The 15822-nt window shown below is 40.2% G+C and overlaps 1 protein-coding gene across 3 annotated transcripts in view; it reads left to right on the forward strand.

Annotated features, from left to right (window-relative positions):
- The window catches only part of SHQ1 (SHQ1, H/ACA ribonucleoprotein assembly factor), a 109264-nt gene that overhangs the window by 54733 nt on the left and 38709 nt on the right, over positions 1–15822 (forward strand). For 2 of the 3 annotated variants that reach the window (XM_072598661.1, XM_072598662.1), the window contains exon 10: positions 14835–14955. In XM_072598661.1, coding sequence (XP_072454762.1) covers positions 14835–14955 — 121 coding nt within the window. Of the gene's footprint in view, positions 1–14834; positions 15075–15822 lie in introns of all 3 variants that reach the window. The other variant, XM_072598663.1, reaches the window with a different exon arrangement.

A 15822-nucleotide genomic window follows, 5' to 3' on the forward strand; every position in this document is an offset into this window, starting at 1 on the left:
CATTTCTCATTGCAGAATGACTACTATATTTAGATATTTCTATGAACTAATGAAAAGTAGCGCTTTGGGGGAAGTTTACATTGACTGTGGTAATTCAAGTCAATTGGAAATACTGTTAGATATGCCTCTGTCATATACATGTAGATCATATTTAATTTGTTGGTGTACACATATCACATTTAATGTGTGTATACACACATCCTTATGCATTCATTTACATAAAAACTACTCCTAAAAAGAAATCAGCATTAGAGGGACAGCCCAAGGTATCTCTGAAAAACAGGATGAGCAGTGCTGAGCAGTATTGTGTGGATGAAAAGGAGAAAACTCCCTTGCTGAATGCAGGCCAGCAGAGTGTTCCAGCCTGGGCCGCCCTAGCTCACTGAGTGATAGATAACTTCCTTCCAGTCCTTCCTTCCTTCCTACTCTGGGAGCCAGAGTCTGTGTTGTTTCTCCCAGACCAGCTTGCTGTCTTCTTTCTTCACATTTGTTCTCTCTAGAGGCTAAGATTACGCCTTGTAACAAAGCATTCCTGGCCTTATCGACCATGCATCATTCTTGGAGGCTGATGTGTGCATCTTTGTAGAGCTTTTTTAGGAAACCTGTTGATGATAAGAAAACACTTGTGCAGTTTTATTTTTCAGGAAGCTCTTTCCTTTATTCATTTTTACTTTTACTAAAATAGAGAGGTCAGGTTCTAAGTTCAGGGTCACAACAGTAGTTAAATGACTTTCAGGTTGACTACTCTCCTCCCTGGGTACAATGATCAATCAGTTCTTAGTAGACATTTATTAAGTACGTGCTTAAGTGGTAGGGGTACAGAGGCAGGCAGAAATCAGGCCCTGCCCTCAAGAAATTCACAACATCCACTTGGGGCACTGTAGTGGGGCCGGTGGTTTACAGGAACAACCCACATAAATTGATTTGTAAAACCAGACCTCATAACAGGATTGCCAGTTAAAAGCATCGCCCTAGTTGAGGGAACCATTTTGCTTTACTACAGTTGTATGTCCTGGCTAGCTCCTTTTAGGTTTCTGGGGAACCAGAAGCCAAGTGGACTTAATTGTTCACCCCCTTAGGCCTCTAGGAACACACATGTCCTCTGCAGGTTTTAGAGTATGAGCTTTGGGATTGTGCCATGTTTCTCGATGATGAACTCCGTTCTGTTTCACACCTGTTGGTAGCAGCTGACATGAGAGAGCCTTTTGTATTTGTGGAGAAGTTCTAGGCCTTTCCCTGTAAAATGAGGAGTGGGACCAGTAGCCTGGAGCTGAATGGGAAGGGCCTTAAATCCTCCTGATTCTCTCGCACAGGCTCTAGGGGGCAGCACACACTGTTTGGTTTACTTGGAGATTTTTCCTTTTTTCAGCAGAACCAGTGATTAATTAGCTTAATGACTTAAAAGCCTACAAACCGTATTACTATATTTTGGGAACTAGATTATATGGAGTGTTCTTGCCTAGAACACTTCAGGCTGCTTTTAAAGTTTAAGTGATTTTCAAAATCAACCTCTCTCTGATAGTCACTTCTTATCCACTTTCAATACACACACGCCTTTTGCTTCATGTTATTTTAGTGGTCTTGTTTTAGGTACCCAGATTGTTTACTTTAATGTCCCATAAAACACGAGACATTGATACATAGTGTATTGCCATGACTGGTAGGAATTCCATTGCTGTTTTTCCTCTAGTAAAATTTAAAGGATATTGTCAGATTCTAGATATATAACCTTCTTGTGTTCTCTATAAGCATGGATATAAATTAAATACACACAGGAAATTGGGAGAGACAGACTCTGACATTAAAAACTAAAGCTCGTATTAGAGGTGAAAAATAATTGTTGCCTAGAGATTATTTTAATAGATTGAAAAAAAGCAAATGTTACCTGAAAAACTTGTTCAAATTATATTTACATGTTTAATGTTTCCTTTTTAAAAACTAAATTAATCATTAGAAAAATAGAAATTATAAAAAAAAACATTTAGTAATTTATTTAAAGTGAAACATCTTGAGTATAATAAACTTCTTTATGCTTGATTTTGGCATATCCAGTCAAACATATCCAATCCAAAAATCAACTTATCTTCCCCCCATCCCTCCCCACCTCCTAAATTACTTATTCCTGCTGTGGGCAATATCATCCTCTCAAGCCAGAAAACCAGGAGTTATTCTGGGTTCTTCACTCTTCTACCACTCCAGTCCAATCTGTGACCACCCCAATCCTATCTATGACTGGGGTCTGTCCATTTTGTTTTTGCAACATCTGCCACCTTCTCTCCTTTGACCCTGGCACACTCTAGTGTAGGCCCTCATCCTTTCACACCTGGACTATTGTAGGGGCTTGCTGGGGGTCTGCCTGTCTCATCTCCCTCCACTCCTGTCCTTTCTCCATTCAGCCACTAAAGTGATTTTCTTCAGTTGTAAGTCTGACCATGTTACCCCTCTACTCATTCAACTCCAGGGGCTTCCTGTCACCTCTGGGATAAAATACAAAATCCTCCTTTTGGTATTTAGAATCCTTTATAATCTAGGACCATCTCCCCTCCCTCCGCTTTCCAGTCTTGTTACTGCTTATTATTCCTTGTTCCCGGACCCCTATGAATTCTGGTGCCTTCCCTCTTGGTTGTAGCCTGTTTATCCCACATCTGGCTTGTTTTCCATGTATGTTTGCTTCTTGTTTCCTTCATTAGATTGTGAGCTCCTTAAGAGCATGGACTCTCTTGCCTCTTTTTGTATCCCTGGTGCTGGCATGTAGTAAGTGCTTAATAAATGTTTATCAGCTGTCTATGTTAATTAAAATAGTTTGCTATTCCTAATTGTACTCTTAGAATGCCATGTAAATCATAGTAATAATAACTGGTTCTTTGCAGGACAGGATGGCCCTACTCCCTTGTCATCCAGCAATGGTAACAATAAAGGAACTGAAACTTTGACAGTAGCCTAACTGGTGTCTTTCCCACCAGCTAAACAGAATTCATATAACGCTTTGTAACTAGAGTCACAGAGCTAGTAATAGATGCAGCTTAAGAGTTGAATCCATCTCCCCAACCCATATTTCACAAACTACCAGAGTAATCTCCCTAATATCTAGCTGTAATCGTGACACTCTAGGGTTAAAATGGCTCCCCATTGTCATAAAGCCCAGATTCCTTACCCTCCTTTTGAGAGCCCTCTAGGTTCTGATCCCACATTTTATCTCCAGCTACTGGTTGCCTGCTCCCTGTTCTTACACTTACTAAGATTATCCAGAACAGTCACAATTTAAAATATTCCTTTTCTGTTTTACCCAGCTATTCCCTGAATCACAGTATTTCAGCACCTGGTAGCAAAATGAAGTAAGGAAACATTTTAATTAAATATTTTCATGAAAGATGGAGAATCACATTCTGTTAGTGGTACTTACTCATTAAAAGTGTGTGTGCTAGCCCATCTGCTGTATGCCTTTGGCTCTTATGTAGTCTCTGTACAGGTGGGATAAGTGTGGGCTGTGTGGTAGTGACAGTACTGTCATTAGTATATTTTTATGAGTCATTGATTTACAAATCAGAACGTGCTTTATCAGAGTACATATCCTGATTTGGGCTTGAGAAAATGTAGTCAGACTGCCTGTACCATAGCTGAATTTGACTACTGCTGCTGAAACTTTTTCCTATTTACTCTCCCTGGAATGCCCTTTTCCCCCTTCCATAGGTGTTCCCTCCTGGATATCCTTCTTATTTTTCAAGGCCCACTTCCAGTGCCATCTCTATGAAGGCTTTGTGAATCTCCTGGTTACGATTTCTCTATCCTTGGATCTCCTGAAGCACTTTGTATCTCCAGTGACACTTTATGATGTGCCTCGGAGTTATCTTGTGTGCTTGATTTATGTACTTGCCTGATGCTAATCTTGAAGGTGTAGACTTAGTCTTTTGTCAACAACATTTTAAGTGCTTAGAGTCCTGGGGATTGTGCATGGTGCTGGGAATACAAAGGAAGACCAGACAGCCTGCTTGCCTTCCAGGAGCTAATGTTCTAATGGAGGAGGAAATGTGAAAAATTGTGCGTTGAAGATATAAGTGAAAATACAAGGTCATCTCAGATTGGTTTGCTCATAGTACTTTCTCATGAAATAGGAAATATCTTTTCCACCCAGCTGTGTAGTTTATGAGAGAACTAAAGGTAAAAGTTTATGGTTAAAATTCACAAAAGTATTGGACTGTCCTCCCTTCCCTATCCTCTCTCCCTTCCCTCTCTCACTCTTTCCCATCTCTCCCTTCCTTGTTGCTTTTTCCACTTCCTCTCCTCCTTACGTTATTTGACTGAAATTTGTTTTCAGGTTGTAAACAACCAACTTAAATTCTTATGTTCTTTCTTTCATATAGTTTTTTAATAATGAAAGCTTTAAAAATTAGTGTGTATGTCTATGTAACTCTCCATTACATTTTGCTAAATGATGACTATTATATAGTTTTGGGTAATTTCATTATGCCGATCATTTTAGGAATGTGAAAATGAATTAATAGTAATACAGTCAGGATACCCAAAAAACAATTTTCATTTATATTGTGGCTGATTCAGTGAGAAAAAGAAAAAAAAAGTGGGTGTGGTGGCTTACCCTTAATAAAACCAGCTGCTGGGAAACCTGAGGCTATTAGATCTCTGGAAATTAAGAGTTCTGAGCTTCAGTGGGCTATGCAGATTTGGTGTGTAAACTAAGTTTGGCATCAGTCTGGTGAGCCCCAGGAAAATGGGAACCAGCTGGTTACTTAAGGAGGGATAAAGTGACCCAGGTCCCTGACAATTGTAGGATCAGGCAATGTGTAGCCCCTGCATATGAGAGAGAGAGAGAGAGATCATCTAAAATTTTTAAAGTGAGAAACTTAGAATTTAATCAAAATAATACCCAGTTAAAATCTGATAAAATAGTTTGTGATCTATTTTATAATTACCTTTTCTCTAGTATTGATGTGTATATAAAAAAAAATCTTTTGTAGGATTCATGTAAAAGGAGATTTGTGCTGATAGGTTTTTTTCCTTCTATAAATGATTTTACATATTATTTTGTCTTTTATGACCTTTTCCCAGTCCTTATTTTCCTTTGTGCTGTGTTTTCATGCTGCTGACCCCTACCTTGTGGATAGTCTCTCTCTCCCCTGAGCCTCTCTGGTATGCTCTGTTCTGGTTCCCTACCTGTCTACCAAGATCTTCTTTGCTACATCGTTGTCTGTCTTTTATCCCCTGCGCCTGAGTATCTCAAGCCTCTGTCCTTATCTGTCTTCAGTTTCTTCCTTGGTATTCTCCTCTGCTTTCATGGCATCTGTATCTGTCTAGCCCCTAATATTTCCAGAACTCCACTTGTGTGTTTCTAGAGGTCTGCTGGATATCTTCACCTAGATAGCTTACCTTCTCCTAGACATCTCAGACTTAACCAAACATCCTTATTTCCTTCATCCGGATTTGCAACCTCATTGTTTCCATGCTCAGCTTTTCCTTTTCCTTTACTGCACTTGTATTTAATCCTCTGCCAGTGCTTGTCACTTGCACCGGCACAGTCATTCCTGGAGCTTTCTCTTTCTCTCTGCTCACACAGCCACCAGCCTAGGTTAGGCCCTTGTCACCTGTCACCTGGACTAGTTTCTTCCAAGGCTTAGCTCAATTTCCATCTTCTTGCTCCATCCCTAAATCACCTTGGGTCTCCTTTAAACACACCTGTATGGACAGATTGTCTCCTGCAGCTGAAATGTAAGTTGCTTCAGGTCACGGACTGTTTGTCTTGGTTTTCTCAGTGCCTAAAATAGTGTGTGGCACATAGTAGGTTCTCAATAAATGCTTATTGATTGATGGATTGACTCTTGTAACAGCCTCATGATCATCCCAGTCTTTTCATCTTCCTATTTTTCTATTATCGTCCTAAGAGCATCTCCCTGTTTCCTCTAGAAAAAAGTACTAATTCTCCATCTGGCTTTTAAGGTTTTTCTGCAGTCTGACCCCAAGGGACCTTTCTTGCCTCAAGTCCCATATTATTGTTTCACACATTGTACTTACATCTGTACCTTCACAGGAGCTGGCCCCCAAAACCTAGAAGCCATGCCAGCTCAGCTCAGATTCCCCTCCTATCCCAGGTTTTTATTGTTTCTCTCCCTTTTCAGTTCTCTTTTCCTCCTCAGATTAGCTGGCATTTATCTCTCTGTTGTTGTTGTATGTGTAGTTTCTCAGAAAAAGGGTATTCTTTAGCATGGGACTGTTTTGTTTGGGCCTTTCTATTCCCAAAGGCTAGCACATGCCTCACATGTAGAGGACTCGTAATAAAAGCTTGTTGCATAATATATCGTAAAATTTTATAAAGACTTAAAATTGTAACTGCATGTGTTTAGAAACTCATCATACTTTATTGTGCATGTTTTATTGTTAGTGATTTGACATGTGTAATTTCTTAGCAGTGCCCTGAATTGAAGGAAATTATCACACTTGCCTTTTTTTAACTTTGATTAATTTGCCGAAGTTTTTAATCCCCCTAACCCTCTTTTTGGGTATTTATTCAGATTATAATTAGATAGTCTTTCAGTTCTTTTCAGAGGATTCATCAGAGGATATAGAAAAGCATTCTTTAAACTAGCAGGAAAATAATTTCACAGATCTCCTACAAACTAAGAGGTCTTTTTTGATCTGTGATCTTTTGCTAGAAATGAGACTACCACTAAGATTGAGGTTAAAATAATTTATAGTGTGTCCAGCCATCATTACCACCCAAACATATTTCTGGAATGCACACTACGCCGACACAACCGTAATTAATCTAAAATAGCTGGAAGAGCGTCTTTGTCTCTAAAGGTCTGACCCATAAACTACCAGCCAGATCAGCAGTAGTGACCCAGCCCTTACTCAACGTCAGGGAGCGCTCACTGTCCTGCGTTGTTAGGGTCTCTAGAGGGCAGGATCTGGGCACACGGTCAACGCACATGAAGTAAGCTATGCAGTGTAAGTAATGGGAAATAGAGGTAGAGACTAGGAAGTTTAGTTTGTAGCTGGGACAGTGCCTGGTATCCAACAGGTGTTTGATTGATGCTTGCCTACTTAATTGATAGAGTTAAAATCCCACAGAAGCATGCCCGCGTTTAGGACCTAGATAATTTTTAATTGCCTGGAGTTAAAAGACTTCATAGATTTCTTGTTGGTCATTGTGACTATACACATTGTCTCACAAACAAGTCTGTTAATAATGCACAATTCCAGCAACCAATTTGACCTAATTTAGAACAGTCTGAACTTGTCTTACTTTCACAGTGAGACTGTAAGACTGAAAGAAATTAACCCAGGGAATAATTATATCTGTTGGAAACTGAAAAAAATCTCCTTTTCTCGAACACCTTCCTATATTAGGAAAAGCTCGTCAGGGAGTAGACATTAAGTAACCAGAGGAATTATTAACCACGCAACTTGTGATGTGGTAGAAGTGATGTATTTTCATAAATACTATGTGCCTCTAACTTTAAGAACTCTTAATTCTTCGTAAAGTAAAATGTTCATACTGCCTATGAATATTTTCTTTCTGTGGACAAAGTTAACTTAAGGTAAGAACAATCAAATGAGTTGGCATCCTTTGCATGTTAGTTGATGGATTCTGGAACATCTTATCATGAAGACATTTTTTAAAAATTTTTAACACAGTTTATAACAGATAAAGCAATTCGAACTTTTGGTCAGGTGATACAGCTTTTTAAAGCATTTACAATATGGACCACAAAAAAAATTTTGTTTTTTAAACATAAGCCAGCTGAGACACAGATAACATTTATGTTGCTAACTTCACAATCTCTTGATCTAATTGTCTCCTCAGAATAAAAAGACCCTAACTTAATGTTGTTGGTCTAGAGTCCTATGCCTAATAGCTTAATTTTAGACAGCCTCAGATGTTCCTCTACCCATAATCTATAATTGAATAGATCTGGTATTAAGCTTACAAACCTTTTGACTATAGGGAATTGCCATCAAGAGTAGGGACATTGAAGGGAAACAATATCTCCCCAACTTCATGTCAGTTCCAGGCAGGAGTAGATTGTCCACTTGCATTCAGTCAGGCTTAAAGTCTGCCAGGTGTCATTGGGGAAATTGAGTCAGGAGAATCCCACCTCAGCCCATGCTGGACAGCTGCTCTTCCACTCTTCCCTTGAGATCACCTATGCAGTTCATACCAGCATCTCATGAGCATACTGGCATCATGTAATGGAGGCTTGGATCACCTTTCTTGCTTCCCATACCTGGAGTTAGACTCAGAAGAACAGTCACTTAATAGTCCCACATCATCTAAAAATGGCAAGTTCCTATAACCGGGTTTAAAATATGATTATAGTTTCACTTTGGCTAAGGAACACTTTTAGGCAAGTCTTAAGTGGCTTACATGCCTTTCTATACATGTTCTAGTTCCTGATAAAATGGCAATCATAAAATCTAATTTACCATTAAAACGTTGACTTTTTCATCAATGCCAAATTTTATCTGAGGTCACCTTCCTCTTGGAAAGTTAGACTGAAATTCTTTTCTCCAAACTAAAGATGTCATTGATTTATTCCCAGTAATTAATTCAGTCTGTTGTTTTAATACTAATTGCCTTTACCTCACTTTGTAACATGACCAATTTTTCTCCCCATCGCCCCCCTCCCCCCACTTCCTAGTACCTTGCATTCTGGTTGCTCCTTCCCTCAATGTACCCTCCCCTCCATCACACTCCACCCCTGTCCTATCCCCATCTTCCTTCTTTTCTTGCAGGGCAAGATGAATTTCCATACCCCTATCCCTGTAATTCTTATTTCCCGATTATAAGCAGTAAAAATTCTCAACATTCATTTCTACTACTTTGAATTCCAACGTCTTTCCCTCCCCCCCACCCTCCAGCCCCACTAAGAAGGGAAGCAGTTCAATACAGGCTAAATGTGTTGTTTTGCAAAAGACTTCCATAGTAATCATGTTGTGTAATACTAATTTTATTGCCCTCGGACCTACCCTATCCCCCTTATTTTTCCCCCCTAAAATTGACCTTGTCCCTTCTCAAAAGTGTTTATTTCTAGTGACTCCCTTCTCCCATTTGCCCTCCCTTCTAACATTCTCTTCACTCCACTTGTTGCCTCCTCTCCTGCTTTCCTGTGGTGTGATATACATTTTCCTATCAAATTTAGTGAGCATGTTGTTCCTTCCTTCAGCCACATGTGGGGAGAGTAGCTTTATTCTTCCCCTCCCCCCCCCCTTCTCCCTTATCTCCTCCATTGAATAAGATTTTTCCTATCTCTTTTATGAGTTATAGCCTGCCTCATTCTATTCCTCCCTTTCTCTTCCCGGAATTTTCCTCCTTCACCCTTAATTTTTATTTTGTTTTGTTTTATTTTATTTTATTTGTGTGTGTGTGTGTGTGTGTGTGTGTATGTAGATATTATCTCTTCTGATATAACACTCCCTATACTCTCTATCTGTCTATGTGTGAGTGTGTGTGTACAATCCCTCCAACTACCCAAATACTGAGAAAAGATTCAAGAGTTAAAAATATTTTCTTTCCATGTAGTAATGTAAACAGTTCAGCTTTAGAGATTCTTTTATGATTTTTTTCCCCCTGTTTACTTTTTCATGCTTCTCTTGATTCTTGTCTTGGGAAGTCAAAATTCTAAATACAGATCTGGTCTTTTCCTCAGCATGAAATCTTCAAATTTGTCTCTATCACTGAATGTCCATTTTTTCCCTTGAAGTGTTATATTCAGATATGCTGGGTAGGTGATTCTTGGCTTCAATCCCAGTTCCTTTGACTTCTGAAATATCTTACTCCAAGCCCTTTGATCCCTTAATTTTGAAGCTGCCAGATCCTGTATTATCCTGATTGTATTTCCACAGTACTCAAATTGTTTCTTTCTAGCTGCTTGCAGTATTTTCTCCTTGATCTGGGAACTCTGAAATTTGGCCACAATATTCCTAGGAGTTTCTCTGATCGGGTTTCTTTCAGGGGGTGATAGATGAATTTTTTCAATATCCATTTTGCCCTCTGATTCTATAACAGTTTTCCTTAATAATTTCATGGAAGATAGTGTCTAGGCTCCTTTTTTGATCATGGCTTTCAGGTAGGCCAATAATTTTTAAATTATTTCTCCTGGATCTATTTTCTAGGTCAGCTGTTTTTCTGGTGAGTTCTTTCACATTGTCTTTTATTTTTTTTTTCAAATTTTTGGTTTTGTTTACTAACTGCTTGGTTTAACTCAAAGTCATTTGTTTCCCTGAACTCAATTCTCTCTTTCAATGAATTATTTCGTTCAGTGAGCTTTTGAACCTTTTTCCTCCATTTGGCTAATTCTGCTTTTTAAACCCTCCTTCTCCTCGTTGGCTTTTTGGAGTTCTTTTTCCAATTGAGTTAGCCTCTTTTTAAAGCTGCTATTTTCCTCAGCGTTTTTTTTGACTCTCCTTTAGTAAGCTGCTAACTTGTTTTTTAAGGTCTTCTATTTCCTGAGCCCAGTTCAAGTTCCCTTTGGAGGGGAGGGTCCTGACTTCCTCTGGCAGTATGCCTTGTTCTTCCTCATCAGAAGGGGTGGGGGGAGACACCTGTTCCCCAGGAAAGTAACCTTCTGTGGTCTTATTTTTTTTCCCTTTTCTGGCCATTTTCCCAGCCAGTTACTTGACTTCTGAGTTTCCTCTCCACAGCCACCTCGCAGATCCACCCTCCAGATCCCTCCAGATCCGCCTAGCTAGCGCTTGGGGTCTGAGATTCAAATGCTGCTTCCCAGCCTCAGGGCTTTCAGCGGGGTGGGGCTGCTATTCAGCATGAGATTAAGATCTGGTGCTCCAGTGGGGGCAGGGCTGCCTCAAGGGGCTCAGTTCCCTTCAGGGTTTTATGGGGAGACCTTTGACAATGGATCCGGGCTCCTGCCTGCTTACGGAGCCCTTGACCGCTGCCGTCTCCGCTGCTACCTCCCAAGGGGGGGTCTGAGTTATGGGGACACTCCCCTCTCGGCCAGCCAGAAAGACCCTCTCACTGACCTTTGGTGTTTGTGGGTTGAGGGATCTGTGCGGGCCGCTGGAGATTCTGTCCCTGAAGACCTCTCGGATCTGCTCCTCTCGGTGCCACGCGGCCAAGGCAGGGCTGGGCTCCCCTCTGGTGGGCGACAGACGGTTCATGTCGGTTTTTCGGGCTTCTTTGGAACAGAAATCTCCTCCACTCCGTTGTTGTGTGGCTTCTTCTGCTCCAGAATTTGTTGAGAGTTCTTCTTTACAGGTATTTTATGGGCTGTGAGTTAGGAGCTAGCATATGTGTGTCTTTCTACTCAGCCATCTTGGCTCCTCCATCATGAAGACATTAACCCAGTTACCTTGGTTATTGTCCAAGTTTTACTGACGTGAAATAGTCATTTATTAATCTCTTACTTTGTGCCAGACATTAGACCAAGTGCTGGGTATACAGATATAAGCAGAAAGAAAGACAGTCCCTGTCCTCAAGGTGTTACCCTTCTAATACAGGAGGACTACAAGCAAAAAGGGGCAAGGGGGGTGGGAAGGAGCAGCTGCATGGTGCAGTGGATGGAGCACTGGGCTTGGAATCAGGAAGGCTCATTTTCACAAATTCAACTCCAGCCTCAAGAACTTACTAGTTGTGTTACTGGGCAAGTCACTTAACTCTGTTGGTCTCAGCTTCCTCATCTGTAAATTGAGCTGGAGAAGGAATTTTGAATTCCAGCATCTTGGCCAAGAAAACTCTAAATGAGGTCATGTAGAGTTGGACACAACTGAAAAACCACAATGACAACAAACAAAAGGGGACTGGAAGTGGGAGGAAGGGGAAAAGAAAGGATACCTGGCCAAAGGTACAGTGTTGACATCTAGAGAGTTGGGAGGGGGAGCCAGGAAAGAATGGCCAACCTGGGCACGTCCTCAAAAATGGAGGCTCCAGGAGGGGCCTTCTGGGGGCAGAGTAATCTTCCAGAGGGACACCTGCTTAATGTGGGGTCCATCATAGACACAATTCAAGGAAGTTCAGTTCCTGGAAGAGGGGACCTTTGTCTTAAAACAGAGCAAGCCTGAACTCTCTTTCTATGCCATTTGTGGTTCTGGCATATTTTTCTCTTTCATTTTTCTATTATATTTTTAAAAGGAGTATCCTGAATTCCTTGCCTCATTGCAGATGCTATCCACAACTTCACTTGATCTGATTTTTTGATTCCTCACTGCTGAAGCTGCTGTCTCCAAAGTTGGGAATGATCATCAAGTAGGATATAGTTATTTAGAGAAGAATGATAGGAAAGCTTGGGGAAAGAAATCACTTATCTTAGAATTTATCATGGAGAAAGAAGAAAGGCTAGAAATGGCAGATTTCAGGAGGTCAGAGAAAGGATAGGCAGGATCCCATGGACTAAAGTTCCTCAGGGAAAGCCAAGTCAGGGGAGATGGAAAGCTCTTCAAGATGAAATTTTGAAGATAGAAAAGGCCTCTAAAGAGATCAGTGTGGATGCACAAGGAAGTCATTGGCCAACCTGAATTTTAGAAAGGCATTTAAACAAAGACATGTAACTAATTCTGTGACAAGTGTCAGAACACACTGAAGATGGCAGAGAATTAAGATCAACCAAATAGGGTTTTTTAAAAAAAAGTTATATTGGGCGAAAGAGAAACATCCAAACAGGAAATTTGTTCCAGTTGTATAGATGGATGCTGAGGAAGGACAGAGAATGAAAATTTACCATCCCAATCCATTCTCATGTTTTCAGTTCCCACTTTTTTGTAAGGATAACTATGATTTAAATTTCTAGTCCCCATAATATTGGTTTTAGTTCCATATTTCTGACTGCCTACTCATCTTTCCTGCTTAGCTATCCTTTTATAACCTTAGATTCTACAGAGGATTATGTCTCAGTGGAGAGAGTGTGGGATCCACAGTTAGAGAAGCTGGGTTTGAATCCCTAGACTTCTGTATGAACTTGGGCAAGCCATTGACTTTCACTTGGCCTCCCTTTCCTCAACTGTAAAAATGAGTGGGTTAGACTATGACCTCTAAGTTTCTTTCTACCACTTACTTTGTGATTCTTTCTTTAAAACCATATCGTGCTTATTCTAAATCCCTTTAAACTTAAACATTTTAGTTAGAGATGATGAAATGATGAAAACAAAATATTTCTAGTAGTAGGTGTGCCATGTACGTTGGAAGAGAGGATAGCCTGAAGTCAAGGAGACTGGCCAGAATGCTCTTACTAGTGAGTCCCAATCTAGGTATGACTCAGTGAATATCTGCCTGTTTTGGAGTGGTGGCAAATGATGTATGCAGAATCACAAAACCAAGAGTCATGGTATCAGTTACTTGGTAGCAGTGTTAGTTTCCTTCTACCATCCCCACCATACTGCCTCCTACACGAGGCATGAAGATCCCTTTGAAAGAAAAATGATTGGGACTCAATAAGAGACTGCATGGCATTGTGTAAGAGGGGAGAATTCAAAGGTGACTCCAAAGTTTTGTTCCTGGCTAAGTGGAAGTATTATAGTTTCCTGACAGAGAAGTAGAGAGAAAGGAGGAAGAAACTCATTGAGAAGCATAGGGTAGAAAATGTTGAAGAAATTCTATTAATAAAGAATGTTCTATCAATGAAAAGTCATTTTTTCTTCAATCCTGTAGGTTCTTTTTGTTTTGTCTTTTCCAGAGTTATAATAAAATTTCCTTCTTTTGTGTTAATGATTTTCAGTGTGTTTCAGAATAATTTCTTTCACTCAGTTACCAGTGAGGTGGTGGCTTGGTTTTTTTTTCCCCTCACTTTTTGTCATCAGAAACAGAGAAACTTGGTGTGCTTCCTATTTTGCTTGTTTCCTGCGTTTAGTGGTAGTGAGTTGGGATTCTTCATTCTTGATAGCCAGCTTATTATGACTGGCAGTGTTCATGGGATTATTTAGTATCATCCTGAAATTTATCTGCACTTTGTGTTTTATCATGTTTTATCACCATTAAGCAAAACTCTTTTACAGATGAAAAGAAGTAGTTGTGCTGCAGATGTAGTCATTTGCCACATAATTTTAAAGCAATCTCATGAACTTTAGAATATGGAGAATTCTTTTGAATTGTAGCATTTGCTTACTTTTAAAATTGTCCAATATCTGCTAAAACCTTACTCTGATATCTTATGGAGAGGAGGTGATGCTGGATTCTCAAAGGGTATTTTGGCTGACTACAAGTTCCCACAAATCTTACCAGACTGGAAAAGCTTCAAATACATGAGCAGAGACTGAGTATCTGTCATCTGAGGGATCAGCCTAGGTTTGGAGAAACTCATTATCGGGAGACTGGCTACCACAGCAGTTCACCAAACAGTCTACTAGAGAATGGAGGTGCTTTGTCAGTGGAAGGAGTGACTACATGATAGAACCATTTCTCTCGAAGTCGTGGTAATGTTGAAGTTGCTGTGTCCATGTGAAGCAATTTAAAATGCATACAACATTATAGTGGGGTTCTGTCATGTGTTAATGATGTTATAAACTATGTTGGTTTATGTAGGCCATTATCTATATGAAAATTACTGAAGATAAAGATTTAGTTTTTCCTGCGTAGTGACAAGGATTTATTTCAGTGCTCATATTTCAGTCAATTAGCAAGCATTTATAAATGCTTGCTCTGTGTGTGTGTGTGTGTGTCTGTGTGTGTGTGTACATATATATGTATGTTGAACAAATAAAAAGAGGATAAACACGAAGTCAGGTGGGTGGTGCTTGCCTTCTGCCTCTTAAAGGAAAAGGTGGAATTGAGGAGTGAATATGTTGTAGGTGTGGGTCTTTAGTATAAGAATAATTGGATGTTCTCTCTGGCCTTTTTGAAATAATGTTGTTATTTTGGGTTTTCTACACTCTTCCAGGAAGAAGTGCTATTCTGAAGTGTCTTTTGGATATTCACAAAATTTTCCAAGAAAATGACCCGGCCTATATTCTAAATGATCTCTACATCGCAGACTACTGCATCTGGATTCAGAAAGTCAAGTACGTTATGTTGGCTGGACTGGGACTGGCCTCTGACCTGGGGGTGGCCAGGGCTGCACAAAGCAGGCTCAAGACAGGAAGGTCAGGACACAAACAACTGGAATTCCAGATTGAGGAAGGTGATGCTTGCAGATGGAACCTCCCCATCCCCTTAAGGAGGAAGGCTTAACCTGCTAGGGCAAGGCACACAAAACCGCAAGAGGGCTGCACCATGATGAGTAGAATTTTCCCACAGCAGGCTCGTGTGTGGACAATCCAGGCATTCCTGTGTCCTATGGGAACAGTCTCCAAGTTGATTGTCTCACATCAGGGTACAGAACCAGTGGGAATAGGAGTATGGTACCTGGTTTGGTTCCCTTGGCAGTTACAAGGAACAGGGATTGTAAGCATGTCAAGAGATGTGATATATGTTGGCTCTTGGGTCCCTGGGAAGTAGGGGGAGCTCAGCTATAAATCCCTGAATGAACACCTGGTGCTGGTCAAAGCAAACATTTTGCCAGAAGGTGAGATGATCCAGAGTGCAAAGGATTGTTGTTATGCCAAGCTCAGGGCACAGCCTGCTTGCTTGGCCTTAGCTCTGGGAAACAGGGTGTCTCAAATATTTTGACAGTCATGTTACTAAGCTTATGAATATACATGTGTTAAAGTGTTGGAAGATAGCCTATTTTCTGAACATCTTAGAGCTAAAAATGAAATAATCTGAAGGACTTACTTCTCATGGAAATATGGAAACTTAAATCTAACAATACCTAAAAATGAAAAGGTCAGTAAAGATGAACTGTATTTGCATAGAGAGAGATGTAGGAACTACCCTTTAACTCTTTAGTTAATCAAATTAGTTTTGAATTGTTGGTTGAATTTAAAATT

The sequence above is a fragment of the Notamacropus eugenii genome, chromosome 3 (assembly GCF_028372415.1).
Source record: "Notamacropus eugenii isolate mMacEug1 chromosome 3, mMacEug1.pri_v2, whole genome shotgun sequence".
NCBI classification, from domain to species: Eukaryota; Metazoa; Chordata; class Mammalia; order Diprotodontia; family Macropodidae; genus Notamacropus; species Notamacropus eugenii.